At 44.3% G+C, this 26,858-nt stretch overlaps 1 protein-coding gene across 2 annotated transcripts; it reads left to right on the top strand.

Moving 5' to 3' along the window:
- LOC143276772 (uncharacterized) lies at window positions 1-26,858 on the top strand. Of its 2 annotated transcripts, none has more exons than XM_076581408.1 (8): window positions 1-116; window positions 4,388-4,462; window positions 6,839-6,934; window positions 7,512-11,776; window positions 16,601-16,733; window positions 17,609-17,782; window positions 21,349-21,581; window positions 23,316-26,858. In XM_076581408.1, exons 2-8 carry the CDS (start codon window positions 4,405-4,407, stop codon window positions 23,475-23,477), a joined length of 5,121 nt encoding a protein of 1,706 aa, XP_076437523.1. In that variant the 5' UTR covers window positions 1-116; window positions 4,388-4,404; the 3' UTR covers window positions 23,478-26,858. The 2 variants fall into 2 exon arrangements, with proteins under 2 accessions (XP_076437523.1, XP_076437524.1); XM_076581409.1 differs by having other exon boundaries at window positions 30-116; window positions 4,415-4,462.

The raw sequence follows: 26,858 nt of genomic DNA on the forward strand, positions 1-26,858 counted from the left end.
GCTTTCATAAAGTTGAAGGTTTGGCAAAATTCCCCGACTGGGTTCGAGGTTCCAGTGGTGGAACGCATTATTTTGATTTGAAGAAAATTGCCGTACATATTCTTCAAAAACAAAAGGTGGGTGCGTGTACGTGAATTTGTTTGAATCTGTGATTCTTGCTTCCACTTAACGACTCTGAAAAAGAATTGTGAGCAGACGACACTTTCGACACTTGCATGTCGCTCTTGTTCAATGGAATTTTCACAGCACAGAACATGGCAGGTTGGATACAAGAGCTGCGACCTTTCTTCTTTTCATTTTAAATTTTTAATAACTCCGTCGTGTCCTTAATGACGAAAACATTGCTTTGAAATTTATCCACAAATCTAAGTAGGATAAACCCTGTTCAACTTGTGCTTCAGCTGTTGATTTATCATGTACCGTAAGTTTCTTGTTGTAGTACCATTTATTTATTTTGGTTTTTTTCAAACTCACTTCGAAGCACTTTGACAGCAGAAATGAAAATCAACGTTCTTTGGAGCATCCTGCGTGTGGTTAGCAGGGAAAGGCCTGTAATATAATTAACTGGCTTGTCAGTCGAGGCGTTATTTTCAGTGGATGGTTATGAACTGCGGAAAACAGGTCAGTGACTTGCAAACATGGCGACGGCCTTGTTCGAAGTTCGCAGAAGTTTCAGCTTTCATTTAAGATTTTCTCGGTATTGGGCTGCACTGATCCGCGTGGTGTGTGTGTGTGTGTGTGTGTGTGTGTGGATTGGTACATCGCAGGAGGCTGTTTTCGCGACGGACATGTGTGTGTGTGTGTGCATTGTATAAAGGCAAAGGTGATACACTTGACTGTGATAATTATAGGGGGATAACTTTGCTCAGCTGTGTTGGAAAACTATTCACTACAGTGTTAAATGCTAGACTGACTGATTATATCAATACAAACAATATACTTTCAGGAGCCCAAGCAGGATTTAGACAGTCCCATTCTACATTAGATCAAATGTTTGTTTTGAAATCACTTATTGATATTTTCTCCATGAAAAAGAAGAAACTTTACTGTGCTTTTGTTGATATTAAAAAAAGCCTTTGATTCAGTTTGGAGAAGTGGGTTATGGCAAAAACTTGTTCATGAAGCCGTGAATGGTAAAATTTTGCGTGTCATAATGAACATGTATGATAGAATTAAGTCATGTGTGTTTTTAAATGGTGAAAAATCTGATTTCTTTAGCATTTGTAAGGGTGTGAGACAAGGAGAAAATCTCTCGCCTTTGCTTTTTTCTCTGTATCTCAGTGATTTAGAGTTGTATTTGACTGAGCATAAGAGTCCATCTGTTGATCTTTTATTGAATGTTAACATTTCAGAGTTAGATAATTACATGCGACTATTTGTACTGTTGTATGCAGATGACACAATTTTACTTTCAGAGACAAAAGAAGGATTACAGCAGTCCCTCAATGTTTTTCACAAATATTGTTTAGAATGGAAACTAGTGGTCAATGTAAAGAAAACTAAAGTGATGATATTTAATTCTACAAACAAGCTAAAGCCTGTTTTTAAGTTTGGTGATGCATGTTTGGATGTTGTCGATTCTTTTAAATATCTTGGCATCGAATTTAGTAGAAACGGAACTTTTTATAAAGCTAAAAAAATGATTTATGAACAGGGCCAAAAAGCTATGTTTTCGTTACTTCAGTCAGCCAGAAATCAAGATTTACCTTTACATGTCATTCTGAACATGTACCAGTCTATGATTGTACCTATTTTGTTGTATGGTGCAGAAATATGGGGTTATGAAAATGTAGATATACTTGAAAAATTAGAATTGAAATTTTTGAAACGCTTGTTCAAACTGAACAGAAATACTATGACCCAAATTGTTTATGGAGAAACTGGTATTTATCCAATTAGTGTGTTAGTGAAAATGAGATTAGTTCGATTTTGGACCAGCTTAGTAATATCAAACACAGAAAAATATTCTGGGAAAATATATTTGATATTACTTGACTTATATCGAAATGGTATTTATTCTTCAAAATGGATGAGTTGTATCAGACAAATTTTAATAGAAGCAGGGTATGACTGTGTTTGGGATGGTCAATTCTTCTTGGAGAGGGAATCTTTCTGCAAGAATGTCAACATTGCTTTGAGAGATAGTTTTCAAAATCTATGGAGACATGCTCTAGAGGCCAGTAGTAAATGTTTGTTTTATCGAAATTTCAAAAGTGGATTTGGTAGAGAAAAATATATAAGTCAAATGCCTGATAATTATGTTATCAGCTTCTTCAGATTTCGAAGTAGTAATCATAAGCTGGAAATAGAAACAGGGAGACACAAAGGCATACCACGAGAGTTACGATTTTGTAAGGTTTGTAACATGTCTGTGATTGGTGATGAGTTTCATTTTGTAATGGAATGTCCCAATTATGATCAGTTACGAAATAGATATGTTCCTAAAAAATATTTGTCTCCAAAATCGGTTTTTAATTTTTGTAATATGCTCAAAGGAGGCAAAAAAGTCATTTTAGCTGTAAGTAAGATGATTAGATTTGCAAATGTTGCCTAGTTATACTTTTGGAGTTAAAAGACATTTGTGTTTTCTCAACTTTATGTGACATTGTTGTGTATTTGGAAATGTTTGTTATGGGCACGAAAATGAGTATTTTGCAGTAATCCTCCATACTCCAATAGGAGTGAAAGGATAATTAAAACTTGAAACTTGTGTGCGCGCGCGTGCGTGTGTGTGTGTGTGTGTACTAAGCGCGTGCGCACGCGTATGGGCACAAAGCATATGCTTGCGCTGCGCACAGTAATGTTTATCAAGCACAAGTACTTATTTCTGTGAGTTGATTGCCTGACTTGTGGCGTTTCATACAGCAGTGCAGGATATCTCGATCCTCTGTCCCCGCAGAACAGTTGGTTTGAATCTCTACTTCATTATGGTCGTCACCACCAGTGTCACATAAGTGTAAAGTCCAAGTTTGGCATCCTAAATTATTGCACCTATTTTTCCGGCAATTTGTGTATGAAACAATATTACCATTAGTAGATGTTGTAACCCATTTTAGTTGGGTTTCAAATTCTAATTTTGTGCGTTATTTTACCCAATTTTGATGCGGATTCAATAATTAAACTAACGTGCCACCATCTTGCTTTTTTTGCGTTTGTGGTCCCACAAACCATGGAAATGTAACCAATAGGTGCAATAATTTAGGATGCTGAAATTGGACATTACCCACATGTGCATTTTTCACGGACCCGGCCACGGCTGACACACATCACGAGACAGTAAACCACCAAAACAGAACCTCACCATACTGCAAGAAACCCTGCTGAAACTGTGAAGGTGGTGCGAGGGAGAGGAGGAGGGGAGGGGGCTAGGGGAAGCCTGGAAAATAAGTTTGCTTACAACTACACTCAGTAGGATTGACCCCCGCCTTCCTAAGCCAAGCCCTAGGCACAGTGGATACAAATTCACTGCCCCAAGGGCCGTAAAAGCCTATACATGGTATCTTCTTTAACCATCCTGGACAGTCATAACAGCACCATAATTATTTTATTGATATATCCCGATATCTGAGGAGTGGATTATTTTTGCCACATCTCTCACCTGGAAACTGAAACTCTCACCTGGTGATTCATATGCCCTTTATGAGCGAAAAGACAAGAAATTTGCAGAAAGTAAGAGGAAAAAAAGGAAAGAAAGCAGAAAGAAGAAGCTTCAGAAAAGAGGAATTTTCTAGCGCAGAATTTCCAGAGGGGGATCGAGGTACTACTTGTAAGAGCTCTTATTTGGCACCTCCAGAAGGAGGCTAAGTATCTTGGACTGAGAGTTATCTTGCTGTTGTTTGTTTTCTTTTTGAAATGGGAAAGAAATTAAGACTGAAAGATATATTTTGTATATATGTATATATAATCACACACACACACACACACACACCTCAGTGTGGGTCCGTACAGCCATTTATACTGGAGCATCATTCATGGATATGTTGAAGATGTTGGACCATTTTTACCCATTACCAACTGCACTTCAGTGCAGCAGATAGAATTTATAATGGCAAATCGTTTTTATTTCATGAAGACTTTCATGCAGCTCACTGTTCATTCACACAGTTCACACACTAACATTGTACACACCTACAGTCGCACACACGCGCTAGAAAACACACACAGACAACACTACACACACACACACACACACACACACACACACACACACAGAGACAACACCACACACACACACACACACACACACACACACACAGAGACAACACCACACACACACACAAACACACACACACACACAAAGAGAGAGACAACACCACACACACACACACACACACACACACACACACACACACACACATTCATTGTAATTGCTGTGTTGTGTGTACAGCCCCATTTTCATGGCCGATGTCTACAGCTGACGATACGAACGCGGCAGGAATGGCTGAAGCCCGTGGATCGAAAAGTGAGCCGTAATTTTGTGTTTGAATGATAAATGATTACTTACTTTCTTTCTGACTGACTGACTTACAATGGAGTGCTGGCATTGAGGTAAGGCGCCCGCGTAGGAAGCGAGAGAATCTGAGCGCACTGGTCAGGTTCTATTCACACCGGCAGTCGCCAGTATCTTCTCCCCCTCCATTACACTTTGAGTGGTGGTCTGGACGCTAGTTATTCGGATGAGACGATAAACTGAGTTCCCGTGTGCAGTATGCATTTGGCGCACGTAAAAGAACCTACGGCAAGAAAAGGGTTGTCCCCTGGCAAAATTTTGTAGAAAAATCCACTTCCATAGGAAAACAAATAAAATTGCAGGCAGACAACGGCAAGAAAAGGGTTGTCCCCTGGCAAAATTTTGTAGAAAAATCCACTTCCATAGGAAAACAAATAAAATTGCAGGCAGACAACAACAAAAAAAAAAAGAAAAGAAAGAAAGTGAGTGGCGCTGTTAGTGTAGCGACGCGCTCTCCGTGGGGAGAGCAGCCCGAATTTCTCACAGAGGCTCATGCGACGTATGCATCCAGATCCAGATCCAGAAATCTGTTGTGACAAAAAGAGTAATACAAATACTTACTTACTTGCTTACTGCCCTTTATGGCCAATGGCATGTCAGTCAGCAACGAAGAACCGCCACTCTTGTATGTATTGGGCCAGTCTGTGAATAACTCCAGGTGTGCTTCATGGTCTTGAGTTCTCCTTCGACTGTTCTTTGCCATATGTTCTTTGGCCTTTCTCTTTTGCGATAACGATTACCATGTTTTATTCAAGAAAGGCCATGGCTCTTTGTGAAGGGGTAAACACCAAGTGGTGAAGAATCGAAAGGAGGAGTCTGTGCTGTACAGACTGCGCAATGGGCACACTTTTCTTCAGTACTCATTCTTATTTGTTGAAGGGGGAGGAGACCCCTCGATGTATTCCCTGTGATGAGCCTATCACCGTGAAACACGTGTTCCTTGACTGCTGGTGTGAAAGAAATGAGCATTTTTTTTATCGGATTTGAATGTATTAGAATTCAAACTCTGGAACTTCTTTAAACTTTGAGTGGAAAGCTTGAAACGGTGACTAGTTTTTATTGACTCACTTGTGTAAACAAAGTGAGTCTATGTTTTAACCCGGTGTTCGATTGTCTGTGTGTGTGTGTGTGTGTGTGTGTGTGTGTCTGTCTGTCTGTCTGTGTGTCCGTGGTAAACTTTAACATTGCCATTTTCTCTGCAAATACTTTGTAAGTTGACACCAAATTAGGCATAAAAATAGGAAAAAATCAGTTCTTTCCAGTCATCTTGTTTAAAACAATATTGCACTTCTGGAATGGGCACAAATTTTTTTTTTTAAAGCCAAATTATATGCAAACTGCATTTACTGTTATATATGTTTGTTGTTTTTTTATTGTCCAAAATTGGCACTTTGATCTGACATTCTGACACAACAACAAGAGCAGTCATTTTTATCATATTTTCTTCAAAAAGGAACTTCTTTTGCTAAGCATGGAAGTTATATTTATTTTGCATGTCTTTGGTGCAGATAGTAAAAATGGGAAATTAATCTGTCACACCCCATTCCATCCTATCTACATGTGGCCTGTTTCGTTTACGATCGTGTTCACCCCGCCATAATGAAGGCAGCCGTACTCCATTTTCTGGGGTGTGTATGCTGGATATGTTTGTATTTTTTTAAACCCACCAGACTTTTAACTTTTTTTTTTCTTTTTTCTTTTTTTGTCTCTTAACGTACATGTGTAATCTTTTTCGTGTGTGCGTACACATGTGAGGGGTGAAGCACTAGCAAGTCTGAACATATCTTGACCTGGAAGGTTGGAAAAATCTCCACCCTTAATCCGCAAGGCGCTGGTACCAGGATCGAACCTAGGACCCACAGAATGAAAGTCTAATTCGACCATTTTGCCACGCCTGATCTTACTAACGATACTTCTTCTTCTTCGATCGTGGGCTGCAACTCCCACGTTCACTCGCATGTGCACGAGTGGGCCCTTTCGCGTATGACCGTTTTTACCTCGCCATGTATGCAGCCATACTCCGTTTTCGGGGGTGTATATGCTGGGTATGTTCTTGTTTCCAGAACCCACCGAACGGTGACATGGATTACAGGATCTTTAACGTGCGTATTTGATCTTCGTATTGCGTATACACACGAAGGGGGTTCAGGCACAAGCGGGTCTGCACATTCGTTGACCTGGGAGGTTGGAAAAAACTCCACCCTTAACCCCCATCAGGCGCTTAACCGAGATTCGAACCCGGGACCCTCAGATTGAAAGTCCAATGCTTCGACCATATTGCCAGCCCCGGTTTTACTAGCGATGGTTGTTGATGTGACTGTGTGACAGGTGACAGCCCACCTGGAGTGGCGATCTACAAACCCAAGAACGTGATCCTGACCACACAGAATGTCACGGTGACCAGCCGCCTGCCCTTTGATGGCGGTAAGGAGGAGACGTTCTGGTGCACGCGTGTACCTGTGTATGTGTGTGTGTATGTGTGTGTGTGTGTGAGAGAGAGAGAGAGAGAGAGAGAGCATGCATATATGTATTCTCTGTATGTAAATAACGTTTATTCGGTAATCAGTATGAACTGCATCTTGTACATTATCGCTCTCTGCGTGTTTTCTACAGTGAACCGTAAATGCATTAAGCATTTCGGGTTAAATGCAGGAAGTGCATGTGATAAGGGTAACCACTGTTCTGTCTTCAATTCAAATGGAAGGGGGGATCCATCAGTGCAACAGTCCTCCACGTTCAGTGAATACAGATGCATCCATTCTGATCACTTGAATTGATAGCTGAGCCCCCATCGCCCTCCCAAACCCCCACCCCGATCCTCCCCCACCACCCCCATTACCCAGTCAAAGTGTCGAATGTTGGTTAGACGTTTAATGTCAGACTATAGCATGAGCGTTTCACAGCTCTAATGCTGTGTCATCAAGTAGAGGGGTACCTTGAAAAGTACCCCTTAGGGAAAGGAAAGCTGTAGCTTGACAGGAGCTGTCATGTTCCTCTTCAGGTGCGGCAGAACAAAGCGGCATTCAGGACCTCTGTCCAGAAAGCTTGGTCGTGGCTCTTCTGAAGGAGATTCTGTACCACTGCCCAGGGCGCAAAGAAGCACTGTTCACCTTAGAAGAGAAGCTGTGCTCCAAGTTGCATCAAGTCAAAGGAAAACGCGTTGTGTCTTTTGGAGAGCATTTCCACATTACTTTCAGAGAGTTTCTCGACAACCATTCACAGCACTTTAGAGTGGTATTTGATGGTAATGATTTCATTGTGTCTCGAGTGGTACACAGCCCTGGAGAGGGAGCCAGTTCGGTGACTGACAGAAAATCACCTGATGACTCCTGGAACAGAAGCCATCAGTACCAAGAACAAGATGAGTCAAGCATAAACACGACACTGCAAGGAGCATGGAGGAGGAAGATGGGCTCCACCTCACCATCCAAACATCAGTCTGAAGCCGAAGAGACTTCCCTGGAACGGAGCTCTTTGACTTCGGAACCAAAACGAAATATGAATCCACAGCAGGATTCCCTCAAGTCGGCTTTGGATCCTGAAAGACAGACTGCAACACAAGAGGTGCTCCCTGGAAAGGCAAGCTCCTTCCATGAGTCTTGTATTGCCGATGAGAGCCGTGGAGGTTTGTCCAAATCCGCTGGGCTTGTGTTTCAAGCCAGCAGAGAGCCGTCTGGTAACTCTACACTTACAACTCTTCTTTGGACGAAGCCCAGTGACACAGTGGTATTCAAAGTATCTGATGAAGGTTACACAGGGAACCCTTTGAAGTTTACCATTGATGTGGTCAGTCTCTGGAACAGCCCTGACAGAGACCTTGCCTTCATCGTTCTTGGTGTCAAGCCTCTCGTCAACCCTCCACACCAAGTTGTGGGACTGAAATCTGCCAGGAAACAAGGTTTTTATGACGAGATCTTTCTGTGGAAGATGTTCGACTTTCCACCCAAGTTTAAGTACACAGAAACAGAGTTTGAAAGCAAAAGGGTTGGCATTGTTCAAATAGAGAAAAGTGCTAGTTGCATTCAGCCAAGCACTGTGAAAAGCGATGAGAAGAAACCTCACCTGACAAAGAACCAGTTGTGGTTCAGAAAGGAAGGGAAGAATACAGCTGCTGCTGGATCTGATATGAGCGATGAACATGTGAGAAGAATCTGTTCCTGGTTCATGCAATCACGTGTACGGCACTTTACAGACCCTTCAGAAGAGTGTGAGTCACAGGATTGGATGTTAAACACAGGCAGTAAACCCACGGAGAGAATCACTGCATGCTATGACCAGATCTCAGAGCATGGATCTGACAGTTCAAGCATGCCCCCCTCTCCTAACTCAGCAGAGGAGCCATGCACGTCACCATCATGCCATCCGCATACCGCTCCCACCGACACTGACAGAGGAGGCGGCAGTCAAACCAGAACCAGGCCTCCTTCAGAGCTGATGAAGGCTGTGCAGCACTTCGGGAAAGGACATTTCATTTTGATGTGCGGAACTCTGTCCCGCACAGCTCCCAACTTGGACGCCCTGTCCAGTGTGCCGTGGATCGCCGTGTACGACTTTGACGTGTGTGGCCGGGAGACAGGCCTGCTGGCCTACATGGAGCATGGCCTGAAGCAGAAACGGAGCACCGGAGTCTTCAGCTGGATGGACCCTCACGCCGCCGTCACAGAGAGGGGCACGCAGTGGTGGAGTCTCCGTGGCCGCTTGGAGATTCCTGACAGCAACCTGTCAGAACTGACCCCCATGCAGTGGCTCCGGAAGGTGTGCGACAAACTGGAGAAACTGTGCGCAGAGCTTGCTCGGCTGAGCCAGGACTACACGGTCCTCTCCATTCTCGTCTTGTGGCCAGACTCCAAGGAGGAGATGAAATGCATGCAGAAATTCCTCCACGAAGTGCAGAAACGGATTAACGTTCATCCGTCAGTTTTCCTTTGTTTCACTGAGAATGGAGCTGCTGACAGAAATTCGTTTGAAGTTCAGAGCATCATGGAGGAATCAGAAGGCAGCGTCAGGAAAGTGGAGGTGAACCTTGAAGACTTCTGCACAGAAGTTGACATAATGTTCAGCAGCATTGACAGCGGAGTCTTTAAGTTTCAGCTTCCTGGGGAGACAGCATCGGTTGATGTCAGAGTGGAGGACGCTGCTTGGCTGACTCAGGATTTTGAAGTACTCTACTTGCAGAATCCATACACCCACAAAGAAATGACAGCAGAAGACTTACAAGAAGAAGGGAATAATTTTTTCCGGGGTGGTTCCCTCAGCTGGTTGGCGAGATACGACATGGGATCAACGTGCTTTGACATTGAGCGCTGCCACTCCAGCGAGATCACCAAGCACATCATCAAGCAGTATGTGGAAAGATTCAGAGGGGGTGTCATCCACATTCTGCACGCCCCTGGGTCCGGAGGCTCCACAATGGCTCAGCGGATTCTGTTTAACTTGCACGAAACTACGCCCTGCGTTCATGTTAAGCAGAGGTCAGGATCCACTGTTGAAGACGTCGCTGAAAGACTGCGGTTCCTGGCCAACTCGACGCATATGCCTGTCGTTGCTCTCTTTGATGGAGAAGAGGAACAGAAGCTACAGTTTTTACGTATTCAGGTCGGACATTGCATGGTTGTTTTTATTCAGGTGAAGAGATATCCGTATGAAATTGACCCAAAACGAATGGTAGTGGAGCACAAAAACAAGTTCTATGTTCAAGGGTTGGTCACCAGAAAGGAGTCGCGAAATCTTGTCATTCAGTTTAAGAATCATTGCGACAACGAGGGAAAGAAACGAGCTCTGCACATGCTTGACACTGATGTTCAAGAAAACCGTCAGGGTCACCAGATGTTTGAATACGGCTTGACCGTTTTTGACTACGAGTTCCGAGGCATGCAAGCCTACGTGAGAGGGTATCTGGGGAGTTGTTCAAGCCATTGGCAAAAATGCCTTTGTTACCTGGCTCTCGTCTATTACTATGCTCAGGTTTCCTTGCCTTGTTGTTTCATCGGCAACATCGGAGAGTCCACGGGTGCCTTCGTTGACATTCATGATCTCCCCTTCCCCGTGCAGATGCTTGTTGTCCGTGACGTGAATGAAGGCAAACGCAATTACATCCGCGTCATGCACTACACCGTCGCCCTCGAGATGTTAGAACAAATGCTGAACGCTGGTGGACAAAGAAGTGGAACAGAGAACCTCAGCCAAGCTGCGAAGCAAAACCTGAAGAGCATTTGTCTTGACTTTTTGGATAAGGTGGCCGGCACTACTGGCAGTGCTTCGTTTGCTCTACAGTCTGTGCTCACAAAGACATTCATTATGCGCGACGTCACAGAAATGGTCGATGAAGAAACAGAGACCAAGAAGAAATCACAGTTTTCCGCCATCTTGATGGACCTTGATTCAGAAGCTCCTTACCATGGGCGTCTTCAGGTTCTTCAGAAGCTGAGTGAGATTTGTCCAGAGGACGCCAACTGCAGAGCTCACCTGGGTCGTTTCTATTCCCTCTGCAGACCGGATGAGGAAGAGGAAGCGGAAAAGAACTTCACAGACGCAGTACGTATGGCTTCACAAGTTGAGCAGCACAGCGGGAATGATTTGGCCTTCATATATCACATGTACGGCTGCTTCTTCCAAAGAAAGATTATGAGAAAATTATCAAGCTTCTCTGGTGCCAGTTTCAGTGACGTTATCGAAGACGCTGAACAAGCCTGCAAGAAGTTTTTATTCTGCCGATACTATGCCCTTCCTGCCATGAGGGAACCTCTGCCTTACTTCAGTGAAATTGACGTGCGGCTTCGGGTGTGCCTCTTCATTGGGCGGATCGTCCCGGGAGGATTGTCAGCGGTGCTGCAATCCCAGCAGCAGACCAGTGCTGGCACGGAGTACCATTTCATCAAAACCAGCATTGTAGAGATACAGGACCTGTTCACGGAGTGCTTCAACACCACCCTGCTGGATGAAGGCACCTGGGGTGAGCTGCAGAGCAGGATGAAACAGTTCAACTCAACCTTCAGGGGGTTGGTCCGAGAGATACAGACGCTGGCCGAGGACGACCCAGTGACCCGTCTGAGGCTGAAGGTCACGGCCAAAAAGCTGCAGTATGCCTGTGAGGACGGTGTGGTGTTTGTGGAGAACCACAGCATGCCCACTGATGTGATAACCTACGTGGTGGACACTCTGGAGGACATCTTAAAGATTGAGGGCGGTAACCACATCCTCAAGGACAAGTTGGAGCTGGACTACCGAGACTGGATCTTGGCAATCCGCAATCCCAGCTTCCCAAAGGTGAGAGAAAGAATGGGTTTGAGGATGGTTTGGGGCTGTGGGTTGTGTTGTGTCTTCTCTGTGTGGAGGTGGGTGTTTGCGTGCGTGTGTTCATATGTCAGTGTGAATGGATGTGCTTGTCTGCTAGTCATGATTTTATTCTCCACTTTGAAAAAGCGGAGGGAGGGTGTGATTTATGTTACTCTATGTAAACACGAATACACATTATCATATGTATGTGTGAACGCATGTGTGTGTATGTGCGTGTATGAACCGTGTATTAAATCGTTCGCCTGTTTCATTATAACGGGAGACGTCCAGTTTGATTATAAATTTGAGTTGAAAGACATGTCAGAATATTGAGCCAAGTGTTTATGATTGTAGCTTCCCCCCTCCCCTCTCGCCCCCCCCCCACCCCCACCCCCACCCCCTCTCTCTCTCTCTCTCTCCTCATCTCTCCCGTTATCTCTTCCCCTCTCGTTTTTTCTTTTTTCCACTTCTCTCTTTCTCTCTTCCCTTCACTCTCCCTCTCTCTCTCTCTCTCTCTCTCTCTCTCTCTTTGATTCTCTTTCTAGATCTTTTTATCTGTAATGCTGTGCTGTATATGTTAATTTATTATTCATGTGTTCGTGATGTATTATGTACATGGCTTTTTTTTTGTTTGTTTGTTTGTTGTTTTTTTACTTTGTTTTCCCTGGTTGGGCAAAAAAACACGGTTTTGCTTAATCTATTAGTATTACCCTCAGAAAATTCATTCAGTTCAGTTCAACTCAGTTCTCTCTAACGTGCACAACAACAACCCCAGACATGTTAGACACTGACGGAACCAAGCTTAAGACAAATGAAGAAAAAGGATCTGCCTTGCTCAAACGTTTCATACAACAGAGTGATCAAAGAAACTTAGATGAGAAAAAGAAATATGTTGAGGAGTTAAACCAAACCCTTATGCAGACTGGACCTGATGATGATTTGACAATGGATGATCTAAACGAGGCAATAGCTAAATGCAAGAAAGAATCGGCTCCTGGCCCAGACAAAGTTCGTTACTCAGACATCAAGGAGCTATCGGAAGAAGACAGAAGCAAACTTTTCAATCTATATCAAAACAGTTTCCACAATGGACAGGTGCCGGAGGACTGGACACACAGCTTCTTAAAACCCATACCAAAACCAGGAAAGGACCATCGTCAGGTAAGCGGCTACTGGATCCTAACCATGCAAAACATTGTTGGAAAGCTCATGGAATGCATGATAGCCAGGAAACTTGCAAGGGATCTTGAACACAGGCACATTCTCCCTTCAAATCAAGGTGGTTACAGAACAGGCAAGTCCACATGGGAAAATGCAGCTGCTTTTGCATATGAGGTGTATGAAGGATTTCAAAGAAAAGAAGAAACACTAGCAGTAGCAATTGACCTTGAAGATGCCTACAATAAAGTCCAGTTTGCGCACCTCATGGAGCTGCTACTAAGGTATGGAGTAAGTTTGACACTGACAAGATGGATAGCAGCAGCGCTTCAGGAAAGAACCGTCGTCCTACGCCTCGGAGATTGGATGTCTGCACCTTCTAAACTATCCATGGGACTGCCACAAGGGTCTCCACTCTCTCCTGTCCTCTACAATGTCTACACGAAGGGCCTTGCAGACTTAAACAACAATGGAATTGCTCGGGTGCTTACCCTTGCGGATGACGGCCTGGTCTTCAAAACTTCGAAAAATGCTCAGGAAAGAACTGAAGCCGTCCAGAAACAACCAAACAATATTGCTCAATGGTGCAAAGACACAGGATCTTCCATCAATCCAGCGAAAGCCCAAACGTTGCTGTGCACCCTCAACAACAAAACCGCGAGCAAATCACCACCTTCTGTGTCATTCGATGGGATTCAAATTGAGAAAACTGAATGCCTACGCTACCTAGGAATATACTTCGACAGGATGCTGACCTTCAGAAAACATACGGAAAACACTGTTCTCAAATGCAAAAAGGGCCTTTCAGTCTTAAAAGCAATGGCAACCAAAGGAATTGAACAACGCCACCTCTTCCTGCTATACCAATCACTCGTCCTCAGTGTGATCGACTACGGACTTGGGCTAACAACACCGTCTCAAAGCAACCTCCTAAAATTAGAAAGAGTCCAAAATGAAGCTATGAGGCTGATCCTTGGAACAACAAAAGACACGCCCACAGAAACCATGCGATACCTGCTTGACCTTCCTTCAGTGCAGGCCAGAAACAAGTTAGAACAGGTCAAGACCTACTTCAAAGCATTAGAAAACCCTCAAAACCCACTGCATGACGCAGTCAAAGAACCAGAAGGCAGCCGTCTAGGACGAGGAAGATCATGGATGGGGCAAGCAGAAGACACAATCCAGCTAGTATGCCGACTTCAAGACCTGAAAGAAACAAAAGAATGGGAGAAAAACCCCGAAAACCTCAACCATCTATTCAACACAGTCATTTCACCCACTCTAGGAAGACATTGTCGGGAATGGCCAGAGGGCAAAACTGATGCGGAAGTGAAGCTGCTTATAGAAGAAAACAGTAAAGAAGAGGACATCATCATATACACAGATGGCTCAGTCACCAAAGACCAGTCTGGCTGGGGATTCACTGCGAAACAAAATGGAAAAACAATTTGGGAAGAGAATGCTGCCTACAAAGTCACAACCTCCAGCCTAACGATGGAAGTTGAAGCTGTGACACATGCCCTCCAGTGGCTATCGTCCTTCCATACGCCCGGAAACCAACATGCCATGATTCTAACCGACTCAATGAACCTCATACAGAAAATTGAAAACGGAATGGGAAGCCCAGAGTGGCATAACGCAATGCGCAACTTTCAGATTAAAAAACTCACATGGTCATACTGCCCGGGACATGCAGGTGTTAAGGGAAATGAGCGAGCTGACAGACTTGCTGGTAACGCAACACCAACGAGCGGCCTACATCTAAGAAAATCGGAAATCCTCAGAAAAGTCAAAGAATACCAAAAAGAACAGGTACAAGGCCATCACACCATCGATCGCCTCAAAGAAATAGAAGCAGAGAGAGGGAGCGGCCGCAAATCTAACATGAAAGGTAGAGCACGATGCTTTGCAAATCAAACAAATATCGGCATCATTTCCAAACCAACATTGCGCAAATTTCTTCAAAACGGAACAGAGTCTCTGTGGGCCTTTCCAAATACAATAGACCGAGCAACACACTAGACGCCACGTTCTTGGCATCACAGATCTTTTCCCATCCCTCTTGCGGCCAGTCAGTGGCGGCTGTGTGTGTTTGTGCGTATGTGTGTGTGCTTGTACAAGTAAGTGCGTTTGTGAATGCGCGAGAGTGAAATTGTACACAAGTGTCAGGAGAGATATGTGTACGTGTGTGTGTGTGTGTGTGTGTGTGAGGGGAGGTGGGAGTGCGGGGGGAGGTGGGGTAGAGGATGAGGTATGTGAGTGTATGCATGCCTACACTGTGGGAGCAACAGGATATTGGAACGTGTATATATATATATATATATATATATATATATATATATATATATATATATATATATCTTTGTATGTACGTGTGTGGGGTTGGGGGTGGGAGATATGGGCGTATGTGTGTGTGCTTGTACAAGTAAGTGTTCATCTCTGTGAGTGTGTGTTTGTGTGTGTGTGTGTGTGTGTGTGCCGTGGAAGCTGCGATACGTAGACTAGAAATGAGTGTGTGGAGGAGGGGGTAGAGGAGGTGCAAGGTAATGTGTGTGTGTGTGTTGGAGCTCATGTACGTTTATATGTATTTGACTGTGCTTTTATATGTGCTTGTACAAGTAAGTGTTCATCTCTGTGAGTGTGTGTTTGTGTGTGTGTGTGTGTGTGCCGTGGAAGCTGCGATACTTAGACTAGAAATGAGTGTGTGGAGGAGGGGGGTAGAGGAGGTGCACGGTAATGCGTGTGTGTGTGTGTGTGTTGGAGCTCATGTACGTTTATATGTATTTGACTGTGCTTTCATATATGTGAAACTGCATGTCTGGTGCATTTCTGTTATGCATGTGTGGGTGTATGTGTGAATGTGTGTCTTCATATTTTACATTTATTTGCTTATTTATCACCATTGTTGTCTTATTAATTTATTTATTTATGTTTTATTATTATCATTTTATTAGTATTACTAATATTATTACTACTACCTTTTTCTATATTATAATTATTATTTATTTATTTATTTATGCAAGCTTATCTATTATTTATTCCCCCGGGGTTTTTTTGTTGTTTTTGGGGGGTTTTTTTGTTTTTTGTTTTTTCAAGGCCTAAGCGCGTTGGGTTACGCTGCTGGTCAGGCATCTGCTTGGCAGATGTGGTGTAGCGTATATGGTTTTGTCCGAACGCAGTGACGCCTCCTTGAGCTACTGAAACTCTCTCTCTCTCTCTCTCTCTCTCTCTCTCTCTCTCTCTCTCTCTCTCTCTCTCAGACGAAGTGCATTTTGTTTTGAGCTGCTCAGCTCTTAAAGGGTTAAGAGAAAGATATATTCCAGCTAGATATTTCCGACAACCTTGTACATTCAAGTTGTGCTTACTGATGTCGTCCAAGAGGCAAAATGATATATGGAATTTGTCTATTTTCCTGCACAAAGCGTTTAAGTTTAGAGAAATTGCGACCTCGTAGTATGTTTTGCAAATGTATCTGTGTTTATGTGATTTTGGTTTTCTCGTGTTTATTCAAAGAAATGCGACGTAACAAATGTTGTTTGTGTACTCCTTCACAGGGGCTGTGGCCTGATGAATAAATCTGTATCCGTATCTCTCTCTCTCTCTCTCTCTCTCTCTCTCTCTCTCTCTCTCTCTCTCTCTCTCTCTCTCTTGGGGCAGATATACTCAGTGGAGAGTGTGCTGGAGGATGTCCGTCGCTGGCATCGGTTGATGGAGAGGACACCGTCTGTGGCCATCTTCTACCACTTTGTGCTGCTCTCCCTTCTGGGCCTGGGGACTTCCACTTCGCCAGGTAAGAACCTGCGCTCTCCATCCAAGTAAGGTTTTGCGCTCTCCAGGTGAGGCACGGTACTCCAGGTAAGGCATGGTACTCAAGGTAAGGTTTGGTGCTCTCCAGGTAAGGTCCTGCGCTCTCCAGGCAGGTGAGGGCCTATGCTCTCCAGGTATGATTTGGTGCTCTCCATTTAAGGTATGGCGGTCTCCAGGTAAAGTTTGGCGCTCTCCAAGTAAGGCCCTGCGCTCTCCAAGTAAGGCCCTGCGCTCATTAGGTAAGACCCTGCTCACATCAGGTAGTGTTTGGTGCTCTCCAGGTAAGGTATGGTGCTCTTCAGGTAAGATATTGCGCTCTCTAGGTAAGGATTAGCGCTTTCCAGGTAAGGTATGGCACTCTCCAGGTAAGGTTTGGTGCTCTCCAGGTAGGGATCGGCGCTCTTCAGGTAAGGTTTGGTGCTCTGCAGGTAAGACATGGTGCTCTGCAGGTAAGGCATGGTGCTCTCCAGGTAAGGTTTGGTGCACTGCAGATAAAGTATGGCACTCTCCAGGTAAGGTCCTGCGCTCTCCAGGTAAGGTACAGTGCTCTCCAGGTAAGGTCCTGCGCTCTCCAGGTAAGGTACAGTGCTCTCCAAGTAAGGTACAGTGCTCTCCAGGTAAGGTTTGGTGCTCTCCAGGTAAGATATGGCGCTCACCAGGTAAAATAATGCAATACGAAATAATCCAAAACAGCGCAAAACAACACAACACAGCACAGCACAGCACAGAATAATACAAGACAGTACAATGCAGCACAACAGAGCATAGCGCAACACAATACTGCACTACACAATACAGTACAACACAACACAACACAACACAGCCCAGCACACTACAACACACTACCCCTTCACACAGGTAACGAGGAGTGTCTGGCGGATGCCCTGGAGCTGAAGGCCGGCGTGTACAAGCAGAGCAGGGCTGACCCCAAGGCCCGTCACCCCCGCGAGTGGCTGGGCAAAGACGAGGGCTCTGGCATCAGACGACTGCTCTCTCGGGGTTACGTCCCTTTGGACAACCACCGGCTGACTGGTGAGAAGTGGATGATGTGGTTCGTGGTCTGTCGGATTTTCGGTGTGTGTGTGTGCGCGTGCGCGCGCGCGTGCCCGCGTGTGTGTGTATGTGTGTATGTGGGTGCGTTAATTGTCACCCGGGTTTTCAATGTGTGTGTGGTCGTGTGTGTGTGTGTGTGTGTGTGTGCGCGTGCGCGTGTGTGTGCGTGACAATTGTCTCCCAGGTTTTCAGTGTGTGTGTGTGATGATTGTCACCCGGGTTTCCAATGTGTGTGTGTGTGTGTGTGTGTGACAATTGTCACCCTGGTTTTCAGTGTGTGTGTGTGATGATTGTCACCCGGGTTTCCAATGTGTGTGTGTGTGTGTGTGTGTGTATGACAATTGTCACCCTGGTTTTCAGTGTGTGTGTGTGATAATTGTCACTAGGGTTTTCAGTGTGTGTGTGTGTGTGTGTGTGACTGTGATAATTGTGTGACTGTGATAATTGTCACCCGGGTTTCCAATGTGTGTGTGTGTGTGTCTGTGTGTGATAAATGTCACCCGGGTTTTCACTGTGTATGTGTGTGTGTGTGTGACTGTGATAATTGTGTGACTGTGATAATTGTCACCCGGGTTTTCAGTGTGTGTGCGTGTGTGTGTTATCGTGATAATTGTCACCCGGATTTTCAGTGTGTGTGTGTGTGTGTGTCTGTGTGTGTTTATATCTATTTGTGTCTATGCGCACGTCTGTGTGTGTGTGTGTGTGTGTACGCGCATATGTGTATATGGTTTATGCAAAATTCAAAATAGTGACAGCTTACATTGTGAACTCCGCACTGTCCTGTTCTGTCTTGCTCTGTCTGTCCACAAGGGATAGGGGACTGGACTGGTGATGGAGGCAAGAAATGATCAAGCTGCATCTCTGCTTTTCACTCCACTGGACCGGTAGCTAATCTTTCTCTCGTCATCAGCGCTAACGCTCCCTCTAAGAACTCTCCGTTCTTCCTCTGACTGTTACCTTCCGAAAGTTCCTCCTGCCAATACAAGAACCTGTGACGTTCTTTCCTCAGTGCAGCACCACGCTTTTTTTCCTGTATGCAAGTGTTGATTTTTTTTCTATCAAAGTGGGCTTTTCTACAGAATTTTTGCCAGGACAACTCTTTTGTTGCCATGGGGTTTTTTACGTGTGCAAAGTGCATGCTACACACGGGACCTCGATTTATCGTCTCATTCGAATGACCAGCGTCCAGACCACCATTCAAGGTTTAGTGGAGGGGAGGGAAATACCGACGTGTGTGGATTTCGATCCCATGCACTTGCATTCTCTGGCGTCCAAGGCGGACGGGTTACCACTAAGCCACCATCCGCTGTGGATCGAATGTGGATCAGTGTCTCATGAAGAGAAACGACTGCACAGCGGTTACCTGTGGCTGAAGATGCAACGATACAACAATCATTAATTCAGACTCATTGACTGCCTGAGGACGGAGCACTTACGTCCATAGTAACGTCACTGATGACATTGAAGCAGCACACGGACGCCGGACAACGTTTAAAACATTTAATAACAAAACTAAAACATTCTCAAATCAACTTCGCGAAAACAGTCGTTGAACAACGTGGTCATAGCAACGCTTCCGGTATCAAATACAATTGACTAAAAACCCAAATCGCATGCGACGTTATGTCATTAGGTAAGTCGTATTAGGTAAGTGCTACAGGGCTCCCCCCAGAACGGCGCACTGCGTTGAATTCAAACGTACCAAAATAAAACAAGTAATATAATGGATAGACTCGCTAACAACTGTCCAATATCATTTGGAAAGTATAAGCTTGGTTGAGTCTTTCAGGTATCATTAATAAGGGGAACAAGAAAATGTCTGTTCGACCTGTTCTATGTTGTAATGTTCAGACTCGGCTGAGTCGGTAAAATGTTCGATATTTCTTTGGCTTCTGCACCAGTCTTCCTGTGCGAGTTGTAACTTGTGGTGCCGGAGCATCTGACAAAGGATACTGGGTAGGTGCTGGAATGTTGCCTTGTGCATCATCAGATCTGGTAGCGCGATCAGATCCGGCAGCATCACCCGTTTTGGCAGTGCGATCTTCCTGAGGAGCATGAGGGTCCTGTGGTTCAGACACACAGGAATCCTGATTGGTTTTGGGAAAAGTTTGTGGGGAATAAGCAGGCTTGAGTCGATCCAGTGACACGCGAACAGCCTTTCCATCTTTGAAAATGTCAAAGTGTTTTTCAGCACGGGTCAATACAGGGAAAGGTCCATCGTAAGGTCTCACTAATGGGCCCTTGTGTGCGTCATGTCGAAGGTACACCTGATCCGCTGACTGCAAGTTTTGGGGAATGTACGACGCTGATGATCCATGGTGGGAAGGGGGGGGAGGGGAAAGTTTTCTAAGTTTTTCTTGCAGTTCTTGGACGAAAGTACTGGAAGGGAACACTTTGTCTGCACATGGGGGTGGAAGGAAATCGCCAGGCACTCGGAGGTTTGTGCCATAAGTGAAGAGAACAGGAGCAGCATCAAGATCTTCTTTCCACGTTGTCCGGATGCCAAGCATCACGATCGGTAGTTCATCCATCCAGCGTGGTCCATTGAGGCGAGCTTTGAGAGCAGCTTTGAGGCTGCGATGAAACCTTTCCACCATGCCGTTGGCCTGGGGGTGGTATGCTGTGATAGTTTGGGGTTTAATTCCGAGCACCATATTCAGCTCTCGCCACAGCGCACTGGTGAACTGACGGCCTTGGTCTGAAGTAATTGTGTTTGGGAGTATACAAGTGGTCGTAGCTGGTATTAGCTGGTCACTGTTAGATTCTACTCACGTCGGGGTCACCAATGAAGCAGCACACGGACGCCGGACAACGTTTAAAACATTTAATAACAAAACTAAAACATTCTCAAATCAACTTCGCTAAAACAGTCGTTGAACAACGTGGTCATAGCAACGCTTCCGGTATCAAATACAATTGACTAAAAACCCAAATCGCATGCGACGTTATGTCATTAGGTAAGTCGTATTAGGTAAGTGCTACAACATCATCAAAAGAAGGGCAATAACTGTGGAAGGCTGAAAATTCACTCGTTTGATCCAGGGTAGAATATCTCGTTACCACTTTCTCAGTTTTTTGGCTGATTGTTCTGGATATTGATTGACGGCTTGAAATACGATGTTGGTGTCTTTTCCCTGGCAGTCAAGGCGTTTTAACTAGATGTCCTCATAAAACTCAATCACGGATCAACAGTCTCTTTCTTTTTACTGAATAGCCTATGCAGACAAGCCCTTGCCCCCCTTTTTCTTTCTTTAGACCTCACCCAGCCCCTGTCGCAAGGTGGCTCACAGACAGAGACGAGGCACGCGGCCTGTCAAGCCTCGAAACTTTAGTCGGGTTCCAAATGTTAGAATTTAGCAAACACATCCTACCGTAGCCATGCTGATTCGGTGCTTTCATTACTTGCAACCACAGCCAGATCCCAGCTGGCAGTGTGTAGGGAAAACCCACCAGATCTTGTAGCCTCATCGTCGGCTTCAAATGTTAGAATTTGGCAAGCGCATGCTACTGTACCCATGCTGATTCGGTGCTTCCATGGTTTGCAGCCACAGCCAGATCCCAGCTGGCAGTGTGTAAAGGAACGGTGAAGGGAAAACCCACCAGAGCTCGAGGCCTCATCGTCATGGACTTTCCCAGCCCCAAAGACAAGAAGAACAGGCGATCCATCGAGGTGTTCTTCGTGCCAGCACGCACTGAGACCACACGGCCCTTCTTGAAGGGCTCTCGGGTTGAGTTTTACCTGGCCTTTACCCAAGAACACGGGTATGAAGCCTATGAGGTGAGTGTCGTCGTAGTTGGCTAGATTTTCAGTGTAGAGGGGTTTCAGTTGCTTTACGGAGCAGCTTCCTATTAAACCTACGTGGTTTTAGGCATTCGGACAATAGGTTTTCATGGAATTTTTTAGGTATGAATACTCTCCAAATTAGTTAATCAGCTAATGACCCACTGCGCCACTCTGGATCCATGCCACTAAACTCAAGAGGAGGTCTACAGTCTGATGTCAGTTTCTCACGCACTGAGATGAGTTCTCTAGTTTTACTGTGCAGTTGACACCTCTGGTTTTATGATGTAGGTGACATACCTAGTTTTATAATGTAGGTGACATTAAGAATTTTAATGATACAGGTGACACCTCTAGTTCTTTTATGTAGGTGACACCTCTGGTTTTATTATTTGGGTGACACATCTAGTCTTATAATCAAGTGACACCTCTGGTTTTATTATGTAGGTGACACCTTTAGTTTTATAATTTGGGTGACACGTCTGGTTTTATGATTTGGATGACACATCTAGTTTTCAGAAGCAGGTGACACCATTGGTTTTATGATGTAGATGACACATCTAGTTATATGGTTTTGGGGACACATCTAATGTTATTATTTAGGTGACACATCTGGTTTTATGATGTAGGTGACACCTTCAGTTTTATGGTATGGTGACATATTTAGTTTTATGGTCTGGGTGACACATCTAGTTTTATCATTGATGTGGGTGACACATCTGCTTTTATGGCGTAGGTGACACCTCTAGTTTTATGGTGCAGGTGACACCTCTTGTTTTATGGTATAGGTGACACTTTTAGGTTTATGATGTAGGCGACACATCTGGTTTTATGATGCAGGTGACACCTGTAGTTTTATTATGTAGGTGACACCTCTGGTTTTATGATGTAGGTGACATACCTAGTTTTATGATGTAGGTGACGTTAAGAATTTTAATGATACAGGTGACACCTCTAGTTCTTTTATGTAGGTGACACCTCTGGTTTTATTATTTGGGTGACACATCTAGTCTTATAATCAAGTGACACCTCTGGTTTTATTATGTAGGTGACACGTCTAGTTTTATGATTTGGGTGACACATCTAGTTTTATTATTTGGATGACACATCTAGTTTTCTGATACAGGTGACTCCTCTGGTTTTATGATGCAGATGACACATCTAGTTATATGGTTTGGGGGACACATCTAATGTTATTATTTAGGTGACACATCTGGTTTTATGATGTAGGTTACACCTTCAGTTTTATGGTATGGTGACATATTTAGTTTTATGGTCTGGGTGACACATCTAGTTTTATCATTGATATGGGTGACACATCTGCTTTTATGGCGTAGGTGATACCTCTAGTTTTATGATGCAGCTGACACCTCTTGTTTTATGGTATAGGTGATACTTTCAGGTTCATGATGTAGGCGACACATCTGGTTTTATGATGCAGGTGACACCTCTAGTTTATGATGTAGGCAGCACCTCTAGTTTTATGGTATGGGTGACATACCTAGTTTTATGATATTGGTGACATCTCGAGTTTTAATGATACAGGTGACACTCTCTAGTTTTATTATACAGGTGACACCTTTGGTTTTATGATGCAGGTGACACCTCTTGTTTTATGGTGCAGAGAACACCTTTAGTTTTATTATGCAGATAACACCTCTAGTTTTATTGTGCAGGTGACATCTCGAGTTTTGATGATACAGGTGACACTCTCTAGTTTTAATGACACAGGTGACACCTCTGGAACGCAGCCAGTGCCGGAGCTGCGGGCTTTGGGTGGAGATCACCAGTGACAGTAGAAGCCAGCGCTGCCATGGGACCACCAGCAAAGGGAGACCCTGCACTGCCACGGTTTGCAGGCGGGACCTGGGTGGGTTGCATGGGCAAATGTAGCAGCGGTCCCTGAATTCAACGTTAGCTCAACATATCTGGGAACATTCTTAACTCAAGCAAACAGCGCTGCAAAGGTCACTCGTGCATTCCTGCCCAGGGCTATCTTCGCTCATCTTCGTGTCACTTCATGGCTGCTTCTCCTTCTCCTCCTTCACCCCCAGTTCTGTGAAGAGTCATTGGGGGGCGCGCCACACAGATGAACTGTTCACCGAATTCTTCCAGGTCTGTCGACTGCGTGTCCAAGCCTGGGTCTGTACAAATGGTTTTCCTGTCCATTCTGCGAATGCAATGTTTCATGGCTTAATCCTTTACGATACTGGAAAGTTTCAGCTCTGCAGCAACATTTTTTTTAATGACTTGAAAAAAAACCCCAACTAACTAAAATGGCAGTTTGTGTGCATCATCGACAGACAAGTGCAAAAGCCGAGTGGTTGAATGATTAGGACTCTCAGTGTTAGGGTCCTGAATTTGAACCCCAGCTGTAGCGCCTGGTAGGTTAATGGTGGAGATTTTTTTTTTTTTTTTTTTTTTTTTTTTGAGCTCCCATGTCAACAAATGTGCAGACCTGCAAGTAGCTGAAGTGTCCCCTTTCCTTTGTGTGTATCTATCGAACACAGTTTTGGCAGCTATGTGGAGTGATGGCCAGAGGTAACGCCTCCGCCCAGGAAGTGAGAGAATCTTGAGTGCACTGGTTTGAATCACGGTACAGTCACCAATATTTTCTCCCCCTCCACTAGACCTTGAGTGGTGGTCTGGACGCTAGTCATTCGGATGAGACAATAAACCGAGGTCCCATGTGCAGCATGCACTTAGCGCATGTAAAAGATCCCACGGCAACAAAAGGGTTGTCCCTGGCAAAATTCTGTAGAAAAATCCAGTACGATAGGAAAAAAACAACAACTGCACACAGGGAAAAAAAAAGGGGGTGGCGCTCTCAGTGTAGCGACACGCTCTCTCTAGGGAGAGCAGCCCGAATTTCACTTAGAGAAATCTGTTGTGACAAAAAAGAGAAATACAGTACAATACAATAAGCGTCTTAACCATTCCGCCACCTTTCTCCTGTCTTGTTTTGAACTGCCCAGTACTTGTTGGTCGTGGCATTTCCTGACAAGCATTTTCATCCTACAGGGTTTTATTGTACTGACAATGTTTTCAGCCTGATTTGGCGGTCGGCTGGGCAGTAAGTTGCAATGATAAAAAACAACAATATTACAATAATAACAATAGTAACAATAGTGCAATAATAATAATGATAATAACAGTAATATCATTACACTCTGAAGTGGAATTTGCAACGGTCAAGTGCATTCTGCGATGCTGTTATGCTCATGTAGAAAATGGTATGGTCAGATTTTTTTTTTTTCAATCCCAGTTTTACTTTTCAAAATTTCGGCCAGCCATAACTTGTAACTTCTCATTCAACACATGTTGAATGGAAGTTATATCACCATTTTTGGAATCGGCAGTGCACTGCAGCAACACCATGCATTGTTAATGTTGTTTTTATCACTTGCATAAATATTTCACGAAAAGAACTAGATACAATACATGCTGGATGGGCGCAATAGCCGAGTGGTTAAAGTGTCCCGAGTTTGAATCTCGGTAACGGCGCCTGGTGGGTAAAGAGTGGAGATTTTTCCAATTTCCCAGGTCAACAGATGTGCAGACCTGCTTGTGCCTGAACCCCCTTCATGTGTATATGGCAAGCAGAAGATCAAATACGAACGTTAAAGATCCTGTGGTCCATGTCAGCGTTCGGTGGGTTATGGAAACAAGAACATACCCAGAATGCACAGCCCCGAAAACGGAGTATGGCTGCCTACATAGCGGGGTAAAAACAGTCATACCATTAAAAGCCCACTCATGTACATGCGAGTGAATGTGGGAGTTGCAGCCCACGAACGCAGAAGAAGAGTCCGTGCTGAAATATGGTTTGCATTGTTCCTCGTGAAGTTGAATGGAGCACCATATACCACCCAGTGTGGCAGACCATTCTGTAAAGTTGTTTTGGCAAAATGTTTCCAACGACGACAATGGTGATGATGATAATTTTTTTTTTAAAACCTTATATATGGATACTTACATGGCGCCTATCCACGGTCAGAGACCAGGTTCTAAGCGCTTTACTTACACTGAGTCATTTGTACAACAGGCTGCTGACAGCTGTCTTGGGGGCGTTCATCATTAGTTTCCTGTATCATTCAGTCATGTTTCAGCCACACACACACACACACACACACACACACATACACAACACACACACACACATGAAACATTTTTACTTTGGTGTATGACAGTTTATTTTCTTTATTTACCCTGCCATGTAGGCAGCCATACTCTGTCAACACCACCAGGTGATACAGCTGTGCGAGAACAACACCGATAGTGAAATGTTTGACGCAAGAGTGGGATCAAAGCAGGGCATATGATAACGGGTGTGGTGGTCAAATACTTAGAGAGCTGGATTCTGGCCCGAGTGTCTTGAGTTCAATACGAGTCACACCTGATGGGTAAAAGGTGGAGATTTTTCCGGTCTCCCAGGTCAACATATGTGCAGACATGCTAGTGCCTGAACCCTCTTCATGTGTATACGCACGCAGAAGATCAAACACGCACGTTAAGATCAAACACGCATGTTATCCATGTCAGCACTGGGTGGGTTATGGAAATAAGAACATACCCAGCATGCACACCTCTGAAAACGGAGTATGGCTGCTTACATGGCGAGGTAAATAAATGTCACACACGTAAAATGTGTGTGTATGTGTACCTGATTGAATGATACAGGAAACGAATGATGCGCGCCCAGTAGTAGCTGTCAGTCAGCTCTACCCACATAGGCAGCCTGTTGTGCAAATGACTCCATGTATGTAAAGTGCTTAGAGCTTGGTCTCTGACAAAAGATAAGCGCCATATATGTATCAGTATCACAAAGCCAGTCTTTCATTATCAACACATGTCTGTGTTTTAAACTGCTGACAAATGGCATTTGCTACTTACATTTAACTTATACAAACACGCTACTGACGAGTTATTCTTGGGGTTGGCAGGTCTGTGATAATAATCTTGTAGTGTTCTTGAAAAAATGGATTAACATTCAACTCTGTGGCAGTCAATGGTATTTCTTAACGTCTGGGTTGTAGTTAGTGAAAACAGCCATTTAAAGAAAAAAAAATAGTTTGCTTCAAGTAACACAGTATGTTGTGAAAATGTGTGTTCTGAATGTTCCAGAATTGTATGCATTAGTGTGTAATGTACTTTTATCACATATATTAGTATGTATAATCACAGTTGTTGTTTTTATAACATATATTAGTTTATTATCACAATATTTATTCACATACAAATATATATATATATATATATATATATATATATATA

This window comes from Babylonia areolata, chromosome 33, assembly GCF_041734735.1.
Source record: "Babylonia areolata isolate BAREFJ2019XMU chromosome 33, ASM4173473v1, whole genome shotgun sequence".
Taxonomy (NCBI): Eukaryota; Metazoa; Mollusca; class Gastropoda; order Neogastropoda; family Buccinidae; genus Babylonia; species Babylonia areolata.

Coding starts and splice junctions, on each gene's coding strand:
- LOC143276772 (XM_076581408.1), top strand. CDS start 4,405: ATGTCTACAGCTGACGATACGAACGCGGCAGGAATGGCTGAAGCCCGT. Junction 11,777..16,600: donor GCAATCCCAGCTTCCCAAAG/GTGAGAGAAAGA, acceptor CTCTTGGGGCAG/ATATACTCAGTGGAGAGTGT. Junction 17,783..21,348: donor GGACAACCACCGGCTGACTG/GTGAGAAGTGGA, acceptor CATGGTTTGCAG/CCACAGCCAGATCCCAGCTG.